Source organism: Bombina bombina, chromosome 1 (assembly GCF_027579735.1).
Source record: "Bombina bombina isolate aBomBom1 chromosome 1, aBomBom1.pri, whole genome shotgun sequence".
Taxonomy (NCBI): domain Eukaryota; kingdom Metazoa; phylum Chordata; class Amphibia; order Anura; family Bombinatoridae; genus Bombina; species Bombina bombina.
The window spans coordinates 272,266,012-272,278,053 of record NC_069499.1 but is presented as its reverse complement, the minus strand read 5'-3'; the positions used below and the strand labels follow the sequence as shown (position 1 = coordinate 272,278,053).

Below are 12,042 nucleotides of genomic sequence, written 5' to 3'. Positions count from 1 at the left end.
TGATCTAGGCACATTTTGGTATATTTCATGCCACCATTTCACCGCCAAATGCGATCAAATTGAAAAAAAAGTTAAATTTTTCACAATTTTAGGTTTCTCACTGAAATAATTTACAAACAGCTTGTGCAATTATGGCACAAATGGTTGTAAATACTTGTCTGGGATCCCCTTTGTTCAGAAATAGCAGACATATATGACTTTGGCGTTGCTTTCTGGTAATTAGAAGGCCGCTAAATCCTGCTGCGCCTCACACGTGTATTATGGCTAGCAGTGAAGGGGTTAATTAGGGAGTTTGTAGGGAGCTTGCAGGGTTAATTTTAGCTTTAGTGTAGAGATCAGCCTCCCACCTGACACATCCCACCCCCTGATCCCTCCCAAACAGCTCCCTTCCCTCCCCCACCCCACAATTGTCCCCGCCATCTTAAGTACTGGCAGAAAGTCTGCCAGTACTAAAATAAAAGGGTTTTTTAAAAAAAATAAAAAAATTTTTTAGCATATTTACATATGCTAGGGTGTAGGATCCCCCCCTTAGCCCCCAACCTCCCTGATCCCCCCCAAAACCGCTCTCTAACCCTCCCCTCTGCCTCATTGGGGGCCATCTTGGGTACTGGCAGCTGTCTGCCAGTACCCAGTTTGCAAAAAAAAGTGCTTTTTTTATTTTTTTGGGGCTTTTTTTCTGTAGTGTAGCTTCCCCCCCCCACACAGACAATCCCCCACCACCTTGCTGATCTTTTTTTTTTTTTCCAGATTTCGATATTTATACATTTTTTATTAAATCATTTTCTGTAGTGTAGCGGTTCCCACCCGCTCCCTCCCCGTGCACGCGCCCGCCCCCGCCCTCCCGTGCACGCGCGCGCGTCCGTGCGCGCCCCTGCTCGTCCCCGCCCACGATCCCGCCCCCCCTGCACATAACCAGGGCCATCGATGGCCGCCACCCGCCTCCCGGTCCGGCTCCCACCCACCAACGCAGGTAGCCACCGATCTCCGGTGCAGAGAGGGCCACAGAGTGGCTCTCTCTGCACCGGATGGCTACCAAAGGTTATTGCAGGATGCCTCCATATCGAGGCATCACTGCAATAACCGGAAAGCAGCTGGAAGCGAGCAGGATCGCTTCCAGCTGCTTTCCAAACCGAGGACGTGCAGGGTACGTTCTCAGGCATTAACTGCCTTTTTTTTGAGGACGTACCCTGCACGTCCTCGGTCGTTAAGGGGTTAATGTATACATTCGATCTTCACAATCTTATGTGAAGACAGAACAGAAGTAATCATTGAGACCATTAACTGCTTAATCTTTTTTTGTTGGAGTCTCCATATTTGCATATCACCTGACTCTGTGTGTCTGTAATTTTTATAAGCTATCTTTTTTTTTGTCTTAAAAGCATGCACTACTTCTTTGGAAAACCATATTGGTTACCTCTTTCTTTTACAGACATGCCTAATACAGTGCAAAGTTGCATCTAAAATGGCAGCCTTCAAAAATTCCCACTGCTCTTGAGCCACTCGTAATAAGTTTACCCTTTTAAATAGTTTAAAGGGGCAAAAAAAGAATTTAATGTGATAGAGCATTATATCTTTGCACTATTGCTCGCATATAGAGCAAGCACTACTGGGAGCTAGCTGTCCACATCTAGCTTGCCATTAACAAGAGGCATGTGTGTAGCTCCTGAGCTTACCTAGGTATTTTTAAAAAAAATTTTTTAGCCATGGATACCAAGAGAACCAAGTCAATTTAATAGTAAAAGGATATTTAATAGCATGCTGTATCTGAATCATGAAAGTTTTGTTTTGACTTTTATGTGCCTTTAAATACTTGGTGTTTCAGACATCATTATTTACAATAAATAATAAATTGCTTGTTAAAGCTGTTTGTTGTGTTTTTGAAGCTAACCTGAAGTACATGTCTGCGTATAACAGGACCTTGAAGGTCTTGTATTTCAAAATTAAAAAAATTATAATTCAGACAGCACATAAACATTTAAAAAAATAACTTCTGTTATCAATGTACCTATTTCTCTGGTATTTTTTGTTGCAATATAGCTAATTCAGTGACAGAATACTGAGGTAGATTCAGGAGTGTGCACGGACCTTCAGCACTGTACAGTATCTCACAAAAGGGAGTACACCCCTCACATTTTTGTAAATATTTTATTATATCTTTTCATGTGACAACACTGAAGAAATGACACTTTGCTACAATGTAAAGTAGTGAGTGTACAGCCTGTATAACAGTGTAAATTTGCTGTCCCCTCAAAATAACTCAACACACACCCATTAATGTCTAAACCGTTGGCAACAAAAGTGAGTACACCCCTTAATGTAAATGTCCAAATTGGGCCATTTTCCCTCCCCGGTGTCATGTGACTCGTTAGTGTTACAAGGTCTCCGGTGTGAATGGGGAGCAGGTGTTAAATTTGGTGTTATCGCTCTCACACTCTCTCATACTGGTCACTCGAAGTTCAACATAGCACCTCATGGCAAAGAACTCTCTGAGGATCTAAAAAAAAAGAATTGTTGCTCTACATAAAGATGGAAACTGAGCTGCAGCACGGTGGGCAAGACCATACAGTGGTTTCACAGGACAGGTTCCACTCAGAACAGGCCTCGCCATGGTTGACTAAATAAGTTGAGTGCACGTGCTCAGCATCGTATCCAGAGGTTGTCTTGGGAAAATAGATGTATGAGTGCTGCCAGCACTGCTGCAGAGGTTGAAGGGGTGGGGTCAGCCTGTCAGTGCTCAGACCATATGCCGCACACTGCATCAAATTGGTCTGTATGACTGTTGTCCCAGAAGGAAGCCTCTTCTAAAGATGATGCACAAAGCCCGCAAAAAGTTTGCTGAAGACAAGCAGACTAAGGACATGGATTGCTGAAACCATGTCCTGTGATCCGATGAGATCAAGATAAACTTATTTGATTCAGATGGTGTCAAGCGTGTGTGGCGGCAACCAGGCGAGGAGTACAAAGACAAGTGTATCTTGCCTAAGTCAAACATGGTGGTGGGAGTGTCATGGTCTGGGCCTGCATGAGTGCTGCCAGCACTGGGGAGCTACAGTTCAGTGAGGGAACCATGAATGCCAACATGTACTGTGACATACTGAAGCAGAGCATGATCCCCTACCTTCGGAGACTGGGCCGCAGAGCAGTATTCCAACATTATAACAACCCCATACACACCTCCAAGATGACCACTGCCTTGCTAAAGAAGCTGAGGGTAAAGGTGATGGACTGGCCAAGCATGTCTCCAAACCTAAACCCTATTGAGCATCCACAAACGGAAGGTGGGGGAGCGCAAAGGTTTCTAAAATCCACCAGCTCTGTGATGTCGTCATGGTGGAGTGGAAGAGGACTCCAGTGGCAACCTGTGAAGCTCTGGTGAACTCCATGCCCAAGCGGGTTAAGGCAATGCTGGAAAATAATGATTGACACTTTGGGCCCAATTCGGACATTTCCACTTAGGGGTGTACTCACTTTTGTTGCCAATGGTTTAGACATTAATGGCTGTGTGTTGAGTTATTTTGAGGGGACATCAAATTTACACTGTTATACAGGCAGTACACTCACTACTTTACATTGTAGCAAAGTGTCATTTCTTCAGTGTTGTCACATAAGAAAATATAATAAAATATTTACAAAAATGTGAGGTGTGTACTCACTTTTGTGAGATACTGTATAACCTAGTTGTAAACACTGTTGCCACCTTCATTTTGCCTTCCATGCCCCTTTTTATGGGTTTATTTCTGAAAGACAAATTAGTGGAACTCCCACTTAACTACTATAAGACAGTAGCATGATTCGCATCTATACAGTCAAATAGTGTAATTTTCAGTACAATAAGGAATGGTTCTCCCCCTTTTAAAATTGCATGCTCTATCTGAATAATGATGATAAAAGTTTAAAAAAAGTAGGGTGGATTAAAGGGACACAAGTCAAAATTAAACGACTTTTCCAATTTACTGTGCAGTCTTTTTATATTTGTTTTTGTAGTCGCCAGCTCCCACTGAGCATGTGCAAGAATACACAGAATATACGTATATGCATTTGTGATTGGTTGAGGGCTGTCGCATAATGCAGTAGTGGTGGAAAACGACCTAACTGTGAAATTTAAAAACAAATCTACTACTCACTTGGAGTTTAGACAAAGTGCTGTTGCATTGTCTTATCATTAATTTGTTGATTATGCAAATCTACTGTATTTACTGGTTCATTAAAAGGGATTGGAAAGTCAAAATTAAACTTGCATGATTCAGATAGAGCATGCCATTTTAATAAACTTAAATTCACTTCTATTTTCAGATGTGCTTTGTTCTATTGGTATCCCTTGTTGAAAAAGAATACGAACATATCCTACTCTAGTAGGAGCCAGCTGCTGATTGGTGCCTGCACACATTTGTGTCTCGTGATTGGCTAACTAGATGTGTTCATCTAACTGCCAGTAGTGCAATGCTGTTCCTTCAGCAAAGGATAACAAGAGAATAAAGCAAATTTGATAATAGAAGTAAATTGGAAAGTTGTTTAAAACTGTATGTTCTATCCAAATCATGAAATAACATTTTGGCGTTTCCTGTCCCTTTAAGTATAACGTCACCCCATTTTAGCATCTTACTTTTAACCCCTTATCTATCAGAACATGGATTGTGTGGTATAACTTCTTGCAAACGTTGGCAACGTTTCTTTTTTTTCTCCTTCACAGTAAATTTACAGGAAACAATGTTCTCACCAATTTGATATAGATGCAAGTGGTCTTCATTACATGCTCTGTTCTTCCCTCTAGTGTGTCCCCCACCCCCAGAGCCAGAGAATGGTGGCTTCCTGTGTCACCCACCGCATTGTGAGCAGCCTCTCACCTCAGGCAGTGTGATTGAATACTTCTGTGCTGAAGGGTACATGCTTAAAGGGGACTACAAATTCCTAACCTGCAAGAATGGAGCATGGGACCCTCCTATGGGAGTTAGCTGCAGACTGAGCCAAGGTGAGATGGAGCATTAAGGTCACATGGTTTTTCTCCCGGAGAGGCAAGATGCCATTTTTATTGTTCCCTTTGGTTAGTTAAAGGGATTATAATTTGTGTATATATGCATAGTACAGTGTTCTCCAAATAAAATGTTGCCAGCTGGGTGGCATTATAAACTAGCCGGGTGGGGGCAGAGTAATACTTCATAATATTATAACATTTTATGTTATTCAAAGCACAGAATAAGTAGATCATTTAACATTTATTATTTAATGATAATTTGTGCAATAAAGCTTGAAAATGTTTAATATTGGCTACATGTTTAGCTGGGTGAATCCGTATAATCAGCTGAGTGGTGCACCCATTAAAAAGGTCCTGGGGAGAACACTGAAAACAAATGTTTTAAACTGATTTTTATTTTTTCAATTAAACTTTTTTTTATAGTGAATTCCGTTTAAATTCTAATGTCTCTTTAAGTGCACATTTCACCAAGTTGTAGTGTTCAAATGTATACTTCTACTTTGTAACTTTAGTTTTCTTTTTTTCCTGCAGGGAAAGATACCCATACCAGCCTTGGGATTCCCACACTGTCTATAGTTGCCTCCACGGCAAGTTCAGTGGCCTTGATCCTGCTTCTCATTGTCTTGTTTGTACTATTGCAGCCCAAGCTTAAATCTTTCCACCACAACAGGTGAGTAACCGTGACCAACCACAGATTATTTAATTCTTGCTTCTCTGCACAAGGCCCTGACTGACTTTTTCTACTACAGGCGTGAGACATGTGGTCCGGGTGAACCTGTGTCTATTATGGTGGATGGTGTTCAGGTAGCACTGCCTTCCTACGAGGAAGCTGTATATGGCAGTGGAGGAAACTGTATCCCAGCCGCCAGCTCCCGTGTGCAAATAGTTCTCTCAGAAGGTCCTGGAGAGGAGCAGAACCTTCAGCAGGAGGCATGCAGCTCCAGCCGTGCATGTCAAGGTCCAAGCAACTCAAATTTTTCTGGTTATAGTATGGTGCAGTCTGCACAAGGGGCAGCCAGCACCTCTCAACACTCAGAGACTGTGCTTGTCCATCAGGCCTCCTCTCCATGGGAGGCTGGAGCAGATAATAGGACTCTGTGCAGGGGGGGAGCGGATTGTGAGGGCAGTGATGTTCAAAGCTTGTTGTCCATCTCTTCTGAGGATTATACAGATGGTAAGTTTCTGTGAGTTTCCTAGATAGAATATCTCCCCTCTGTGTGTGTTTACAATGCTTCTTACATGCATTTCCTATGCCCAGCCTGTATACAGTGATTTATATGTCCTATATATCTTTGTTTGTCTCTTTGTATGCTTCTCTGCATTTAAAGCTCCTCCGTGTTGGGTTCAGTATCCTCCTACTTCTAAATAACTCTGGGTCTTCTGTTTGTGCCCATCTTAAAGACATTTTTAGGAAATGATTATCAATCTCCTGGATGTGTACATATGTTTGTGTGTTACAGTTCCCCGCTGTGTCTTATGTTTACTGGTACCATTGTTCTTGTTCCTCTTTGCAGTTTCTTTTCACTTTCTCTTTGTGCTGTTTGTTTTTGTTTCTTTCTGTGCTCTGATATTCTTGTATGCTGTACTTTTTGTGCAGGTCTTTGTCTTTTTATGGCAGCTTCTGCTAATCACTATTAGGGGGGAAAAACTGGGTCTTGTTATTTTTTTGTTGTTTTCTTTTAGATACAAAAAATCCCTTAAAGGGACATTATACACACTATTTTTCTTTGCATAAATGTTTTGTAGATGATCCATTTATATAGCCCATACAGGGTTTTTTTGTTTGTTTGTTTGTTTAAAAAAAAGTATAGTTTTGCTTTATTTTTAAATAACATTGCTCTGATTTTCAGACTCCTAACTAAGCCCCAAAGTTTTAGGAGAATACTGAGGTATACAGCTTGCTCCTGTTTGTGTAAAGAGTCTTTTCATATTCAGGGGGAGGGGGGGGTCTGTTATTTCCAACTTAAAGTGGGTGTTCCTAGCTACCTTTTTAACAGAGCTAAACTGGGAGCTTCTAAGTAAGTTTTTAAACGGTTTTATACTGGATTTTTATATCAGTGACTGTGCATATTATTCTTTATAGTAGTGTCTATTACATGCAGTTATATGAAAATTGGTGTATACTGTCCCTTTAAGATCAGAACCACTTACACACACACACACACACACACACACACAGGGTACTGATTCCAGGTGCTGATTGGTAGGTGCACTCTGCATGGAGTGTAAATATCAATTCTGGTAAACTCTGAGATCGGGACAAAGTACATATATGTGGTGTTGATGTTGAGAAAAGTCCCTTTAGTCGCTGCTTTTTTATTGTTCCAATGCGCTTTGCAATGCAGAGTGTCTTGAAAAAGTATGCTGCTTAGCCCCAATATACTTTTGACTCCCATGTCCCTTTTAATGTACCTTTTCAGCAGTTATGACCTGTACTATTACTGTGCACAATGTGTTTAGTATTGTGTGTTTCATGGGCACTGATTTTATGCTTCGCTAAATGTGCAGTACGTTTGGTGGCCGGTATTTAGTTGTGTGTGTTTTTTTTTTTTGTGTCCTAACCTTTGTTCTGATTCACATGGTGGTAGTGTCCTGTCCCACTGTGCTTCCTGCATTTTGTGCATCTTCAGTGCTTTGTTTCATGTACTTCAAAATGGTCATCGCTCTCGTACATATTTCTGTTTCTCAGGGAATGTTTTCTGTGCCATATGCTTCCTCTGGCTGTGCTCCCTTCCTCTCCTTGATTAACCCCTTAACGACCAACGTCGTACCCTGTACAACGTTGGTTGTTATGCCCTTAAGGACCAGCAACGTACCCTGTACGTCGCTGCAGTCCTGGGTTTCTCTCTGCCGCGATCTCGCTAAAAAGATTGTGCTATTTCTGCATGCCCCACGAGTGGGGCACTGCAAAAAAAAAGTTTGCAGTGATGTTGCCATTCGTTAGTGGGAGCAGTAGCAGGGATGTGGGTGGGCAGCCCATTGCTGCAGGGACTTCCTGTTCGCACAATACATCAGGAACGTGGGGGGGTGCGCGCACACTACATTAAAGGGACAGTAAAGTCACAAAAAATCTTTCATGATTTAAATAGGGCATGTAATTTTAAACAACTTTCCAATTTACTTTTATTACCAATTTTGCTTTGTTTTCTTTGTATTCTTAGTTGAAAGCTAAATCTAGGAGGTTCATGTGCTAATTCCTTAGACCTTGAAGACTGCCTCTAATCGGAAAGCATTTTGACAGTTTTTCACCACTAGAGGGCGTTAGTTCATGTGTTTCATGTAGATAACATTGATCTCCGGCACGTGAAGCTCCTAAGAGCAATCACTGATTGGCTAAAAATGCGTGTCTGTCAAAAGAACTGAAATATGGGTAATAAAGGGATTATCTACCTTTTTAAACAACAAAAATGTTGGTGTTTACTGTCCCTTTAATATAATGGAGGGAGGGAAATATAATGTTTGTAAAGGAGGGGGGGCAGCTACACTACAGAAAATGATTTTGGGGGGGGGGTGAAAACAACACATGTATTATGGCAAAATGGGTAGTGCCAGTACCCAAGATGGTGGAAAATAGGTAGAGGGGGGGGGGGTTAGGCTCTGAGGGGGATCCATCACTGCAAAATAAATATTAAAAAAATTGCCTTTTATTTTAGTACTGCCAGACGTTCTGCCAGTACTTAAAATGAAGGTGACAATTATGAGGTGGGGGAGGGAAAAGAGCTGTTTGAGGGGGGTCAGGGAGGGAACAGGGGGTGGGATGTGTCAGATGGGAGGCTGATCTCTACACTAAAGCTAAAATTAACCGTACAAGCTCACAAGTCACCTAATTAACCACTTCACTGCTGTGCATAATACAAGTGTTGTGCGCAGCGGCATTTAGCAGCCCAACTGTTTGTAAATAATTTCAGTGAGAAACCTAAAATTGTGAAAAAGTGAACAATTTTTTTTTTTTGATCGCATTTGGCAGTGAAATGGTGGCATGAAATATACCAAAATGGGCCTAGATCAATACTTTGGGTTGTCTACTAAAAAAAAAAACTATACATATGAAGGGTTATTCACGGATTCCTGACAGATATCTGTGTTCCAATGTAACTATCGCTAATTTTGAAGAAAAAAAATGGTTTGGAAATAGCAAAGTGCTACTTGTTCTTATTGCCCTATAAAAAAGCAAAGAACATGTAAACATTGGGTATTTCTAAACTTAGGACAAAATTTAAACACTATTTAGCATGAGTATTTTTTGGTAGCTGTAGATGTATAACAGATTTTCGTGTGTTGTTTTTAAAAAAAATTCATCATATTTTCTAAAAGAAATTTATAGTAAATTATAAGATATGATGAAAATAATGGTATCTTTAGAAATTCCATTTAACCTTTTAAAGCCGTTATGCCGTTCCATTCCGTCATAATTAGACTGGGCTTTAAAGCCGTTATGACGGAATGGAACGTCATAACTAACGGCTGTCCTGAAGCCTTCTGTGCTTCAGGGATTTAATCGCGGTCTGGAGGGCGTTCCTAGGATTGTAGGGACGCCCCCCAGATGCGATCCAATAATTGAAATCTCGCGATCGTATGCACGATCGCGTAGTTTCAATTTGTCTACATCGGAACAGTTGTTCCGATGTAGGCACTTTAACCCTGTCACGAAAGGGTTAATGGCGAGAAAAACGGTATATAATGTGTGTGGGTACAGTAAATGAGTAAGAGGAAAATTACAGCTAAACACAAACACTACAGAAATGTAAAAATAGCCCTGGTCCTTAAGGGAAGAAAACTGAAAAATGGCCTTGTCCTTAAGGGGTTAAAAAGAAATTCCAATGTAAAATTAAAATGCTCTATTTTATTAGAAAATTCCAAAACTCTTTTCTTACTATGTGTTTTACTGTTTGCAAATGGGTTAAACACATTCAAATTTCTGTGCCTCTCCTAATATGGATCTGGACTGCGAGCCAAGCTGTATCAGAATTAAATACGAATGTTCCAATCACTGCTTTGTTCTGTGGCCGTGATTTGCTTTGTTTTTAACCCATTCACATGAATTTCCTCTAAGCAGTTCTTATGTCTATCTCCCTGCATTACCTAGGTTCACTCCTTTTTTTTTTTTTTTTTTTGTGTGTGTGCGCACAGTCCTTTGTGTTTCCTGAATCGGCTGTGATTCTAGTGTCTGTGCAATTCTTTTTTTTTTTTTTTGTCACACTACATTGATTTAAAAACAATTCCATCCCACAGTTTTGCACCTTAAAAATCTCTTTGCTTTTACTAAAGCTGTAAACATACTAATTTGCTGGTTTAATTTCCCATGCCCAGTACTAGTGAATGCTTTTTCAAGATACGTTTAGTATTAAATGGATACTAAACCCACATTTTTTTTTCTTTTATGATTCAGATAGAGCATGCAATTTTAAGCAACTTTCTAATTTACTCCTATTATCAATTTTTCTTAGTTCTTTTGCTATCTTTTATTTGAAAAGCAGGAATGCAAAGCTTAGGAGCCGGCCCATTTTTGTTTCAGCACTTGGGTAGCGCTTGCTGATTGGTGTCTAAATGTAGCGACCAATATGCAAGCGCTATCCAGGGTGTTGAACCTAAAATGAGCCAGCTCCTAGCTTTTACATTCCTGCCTTTCAAAAAAAGATAGCAAGAGAACAAAGAAAATTGATAATAGGAGCAATTTATAAAGTTACTTAAAATTGCATGCTCTATCTGAATCATAAAAGAAAAAAAATGGGTTTAGTATCCCTTTGTCTTCATGTGACTGCTATATTTGTTCTTTATCACCTTCCTTAGTTTGTCTGTACCTGCTTTTTTTTTCTCTCCAGATATTCCCCTACTGAAAGAAGCCTGAAGTCTATCAACCCTCAGTCCATTCTCCAGGAACGTGTCCACCTCCCTGCTCTGCACGACTCTTCACTGGTGCCCTTGACTGACAACACGTGCCTCTCTGTCTCCCCCTGCAGACAGGCAGAGACCTGCATGCAGAAGTGGAAAACTATTTACTGTGTGCTACTGCAGGATATGTATAGGTGGATCACACACCACAGTAAGGGAACTGGTTCTCATATTGCATCACAGTTATCCCTACTGAAATTATTGTTGCTTTTGGCAGCCTAGTGAAGGAATATTTAGCACGGGGAACTATTCCCACGAAACCTCTAGACTCCCCAGTAAAGTTTGTGTTCTGCTTTGGCATGGCCCTTTGGTCAGTATGAAGCCTCTTCTTCATTAGTAAATGCCCTCAAGTAATTATCTCCTACCCTATTGGTGTTGCTTTTGTGAGATCCCTGGGTAAAGGTTCTCTCACTACAGTGGACACATTCACATTGAGGGCACTCTGATTAGAATGGCAGCACTTCCTTCTGCCAGTGGTAGAAATCTGGTCTGTTTCAAGTTAAATCATTGCCACAAGCTCAAGATTTTATATATGTATAAATTATGTATTTATAAATTTGCACGCTGAGAAACTCCACAGAAAGTCACCGATTCCAAAGCAACCACTGGCATTATATATAGTTTAGATTGTACACTCCAAAACACAGACAGATTCCCTAATATGGTCGGCTTTAATTGCCAAAAAGTTGAGATGTGACCATACCAGATTAATATATACTCAAGGTTTTTTTAATATTTTATTTAATTACAGCCTCTTGGAGTCCGTGATTCCAGTGTTTATTAATACAATTTCATGTCTGTCATTTGCACCAATACAGATCATCATGGGCTCAATGAGCCAATGTACCGTTTTTTGTTATACTGGATGAGTATCAGGAATCAATGTAATATAGGGAGCTTTTCTTCCATATCATTGTTAAGGATCAATTAATTTTCTGGCTCCTAACAATATTTTATAAATCTGAAGGGTGTGTGTGTGTGTATGATACAGGGGTTAAACATGTTTATTATCTTACATCTATACACACTGTTGACTTGCTCCTGAAAAAAATGTGTAGCTGGCTCCTCACTTTTCTGGTTAGCTACTACATTCCCGAAATTTGAAATAAATATGGCAACCCCATGCACCAAAATATAGTGTGTAACATACATACATACATACATACATACATACATAC

General features: G+C 40.4%; 1 protein-coding gene across 1 annotated transcript in view; it reads left to right on the top strand.

The window, feature by feature from the left end:
- The window catches only part of SUSD6 (sushi domain containing 6), a 30,721-nt gene extending 18,891 nt beyond the window's left edge, over nucleotides 1-11,830 (top strand). The window contains exons 3-6 of the mRNA XM_053697985.1: nucleotides 4,772-4,969; nucleotides 5,504-5,642; nucleotides 5,722-6,146; nucleotides 10,795-11,830. Of these exons, the coding sequence (XP_053553960.1) occupies nucleotides 4,772-4,969; nucleotides 5,504-5,642; nucleotides 5,722-6,146; nucleotides 10,795-10,820 (788 nt within the window). The 3' untranslated portion in view covers nucleotides 10,821-11,830. The remainder of the gene's footprint in view (nucleotides 1-4,771; nucleotides 4,970-5,503; nucleotides 5,643-5,721; nucleotides 6,147-10,794) is intronic.
- The last annotated feature ends 212 nt before the right edge of the window (nucleotides 11,831-12,042 follow it).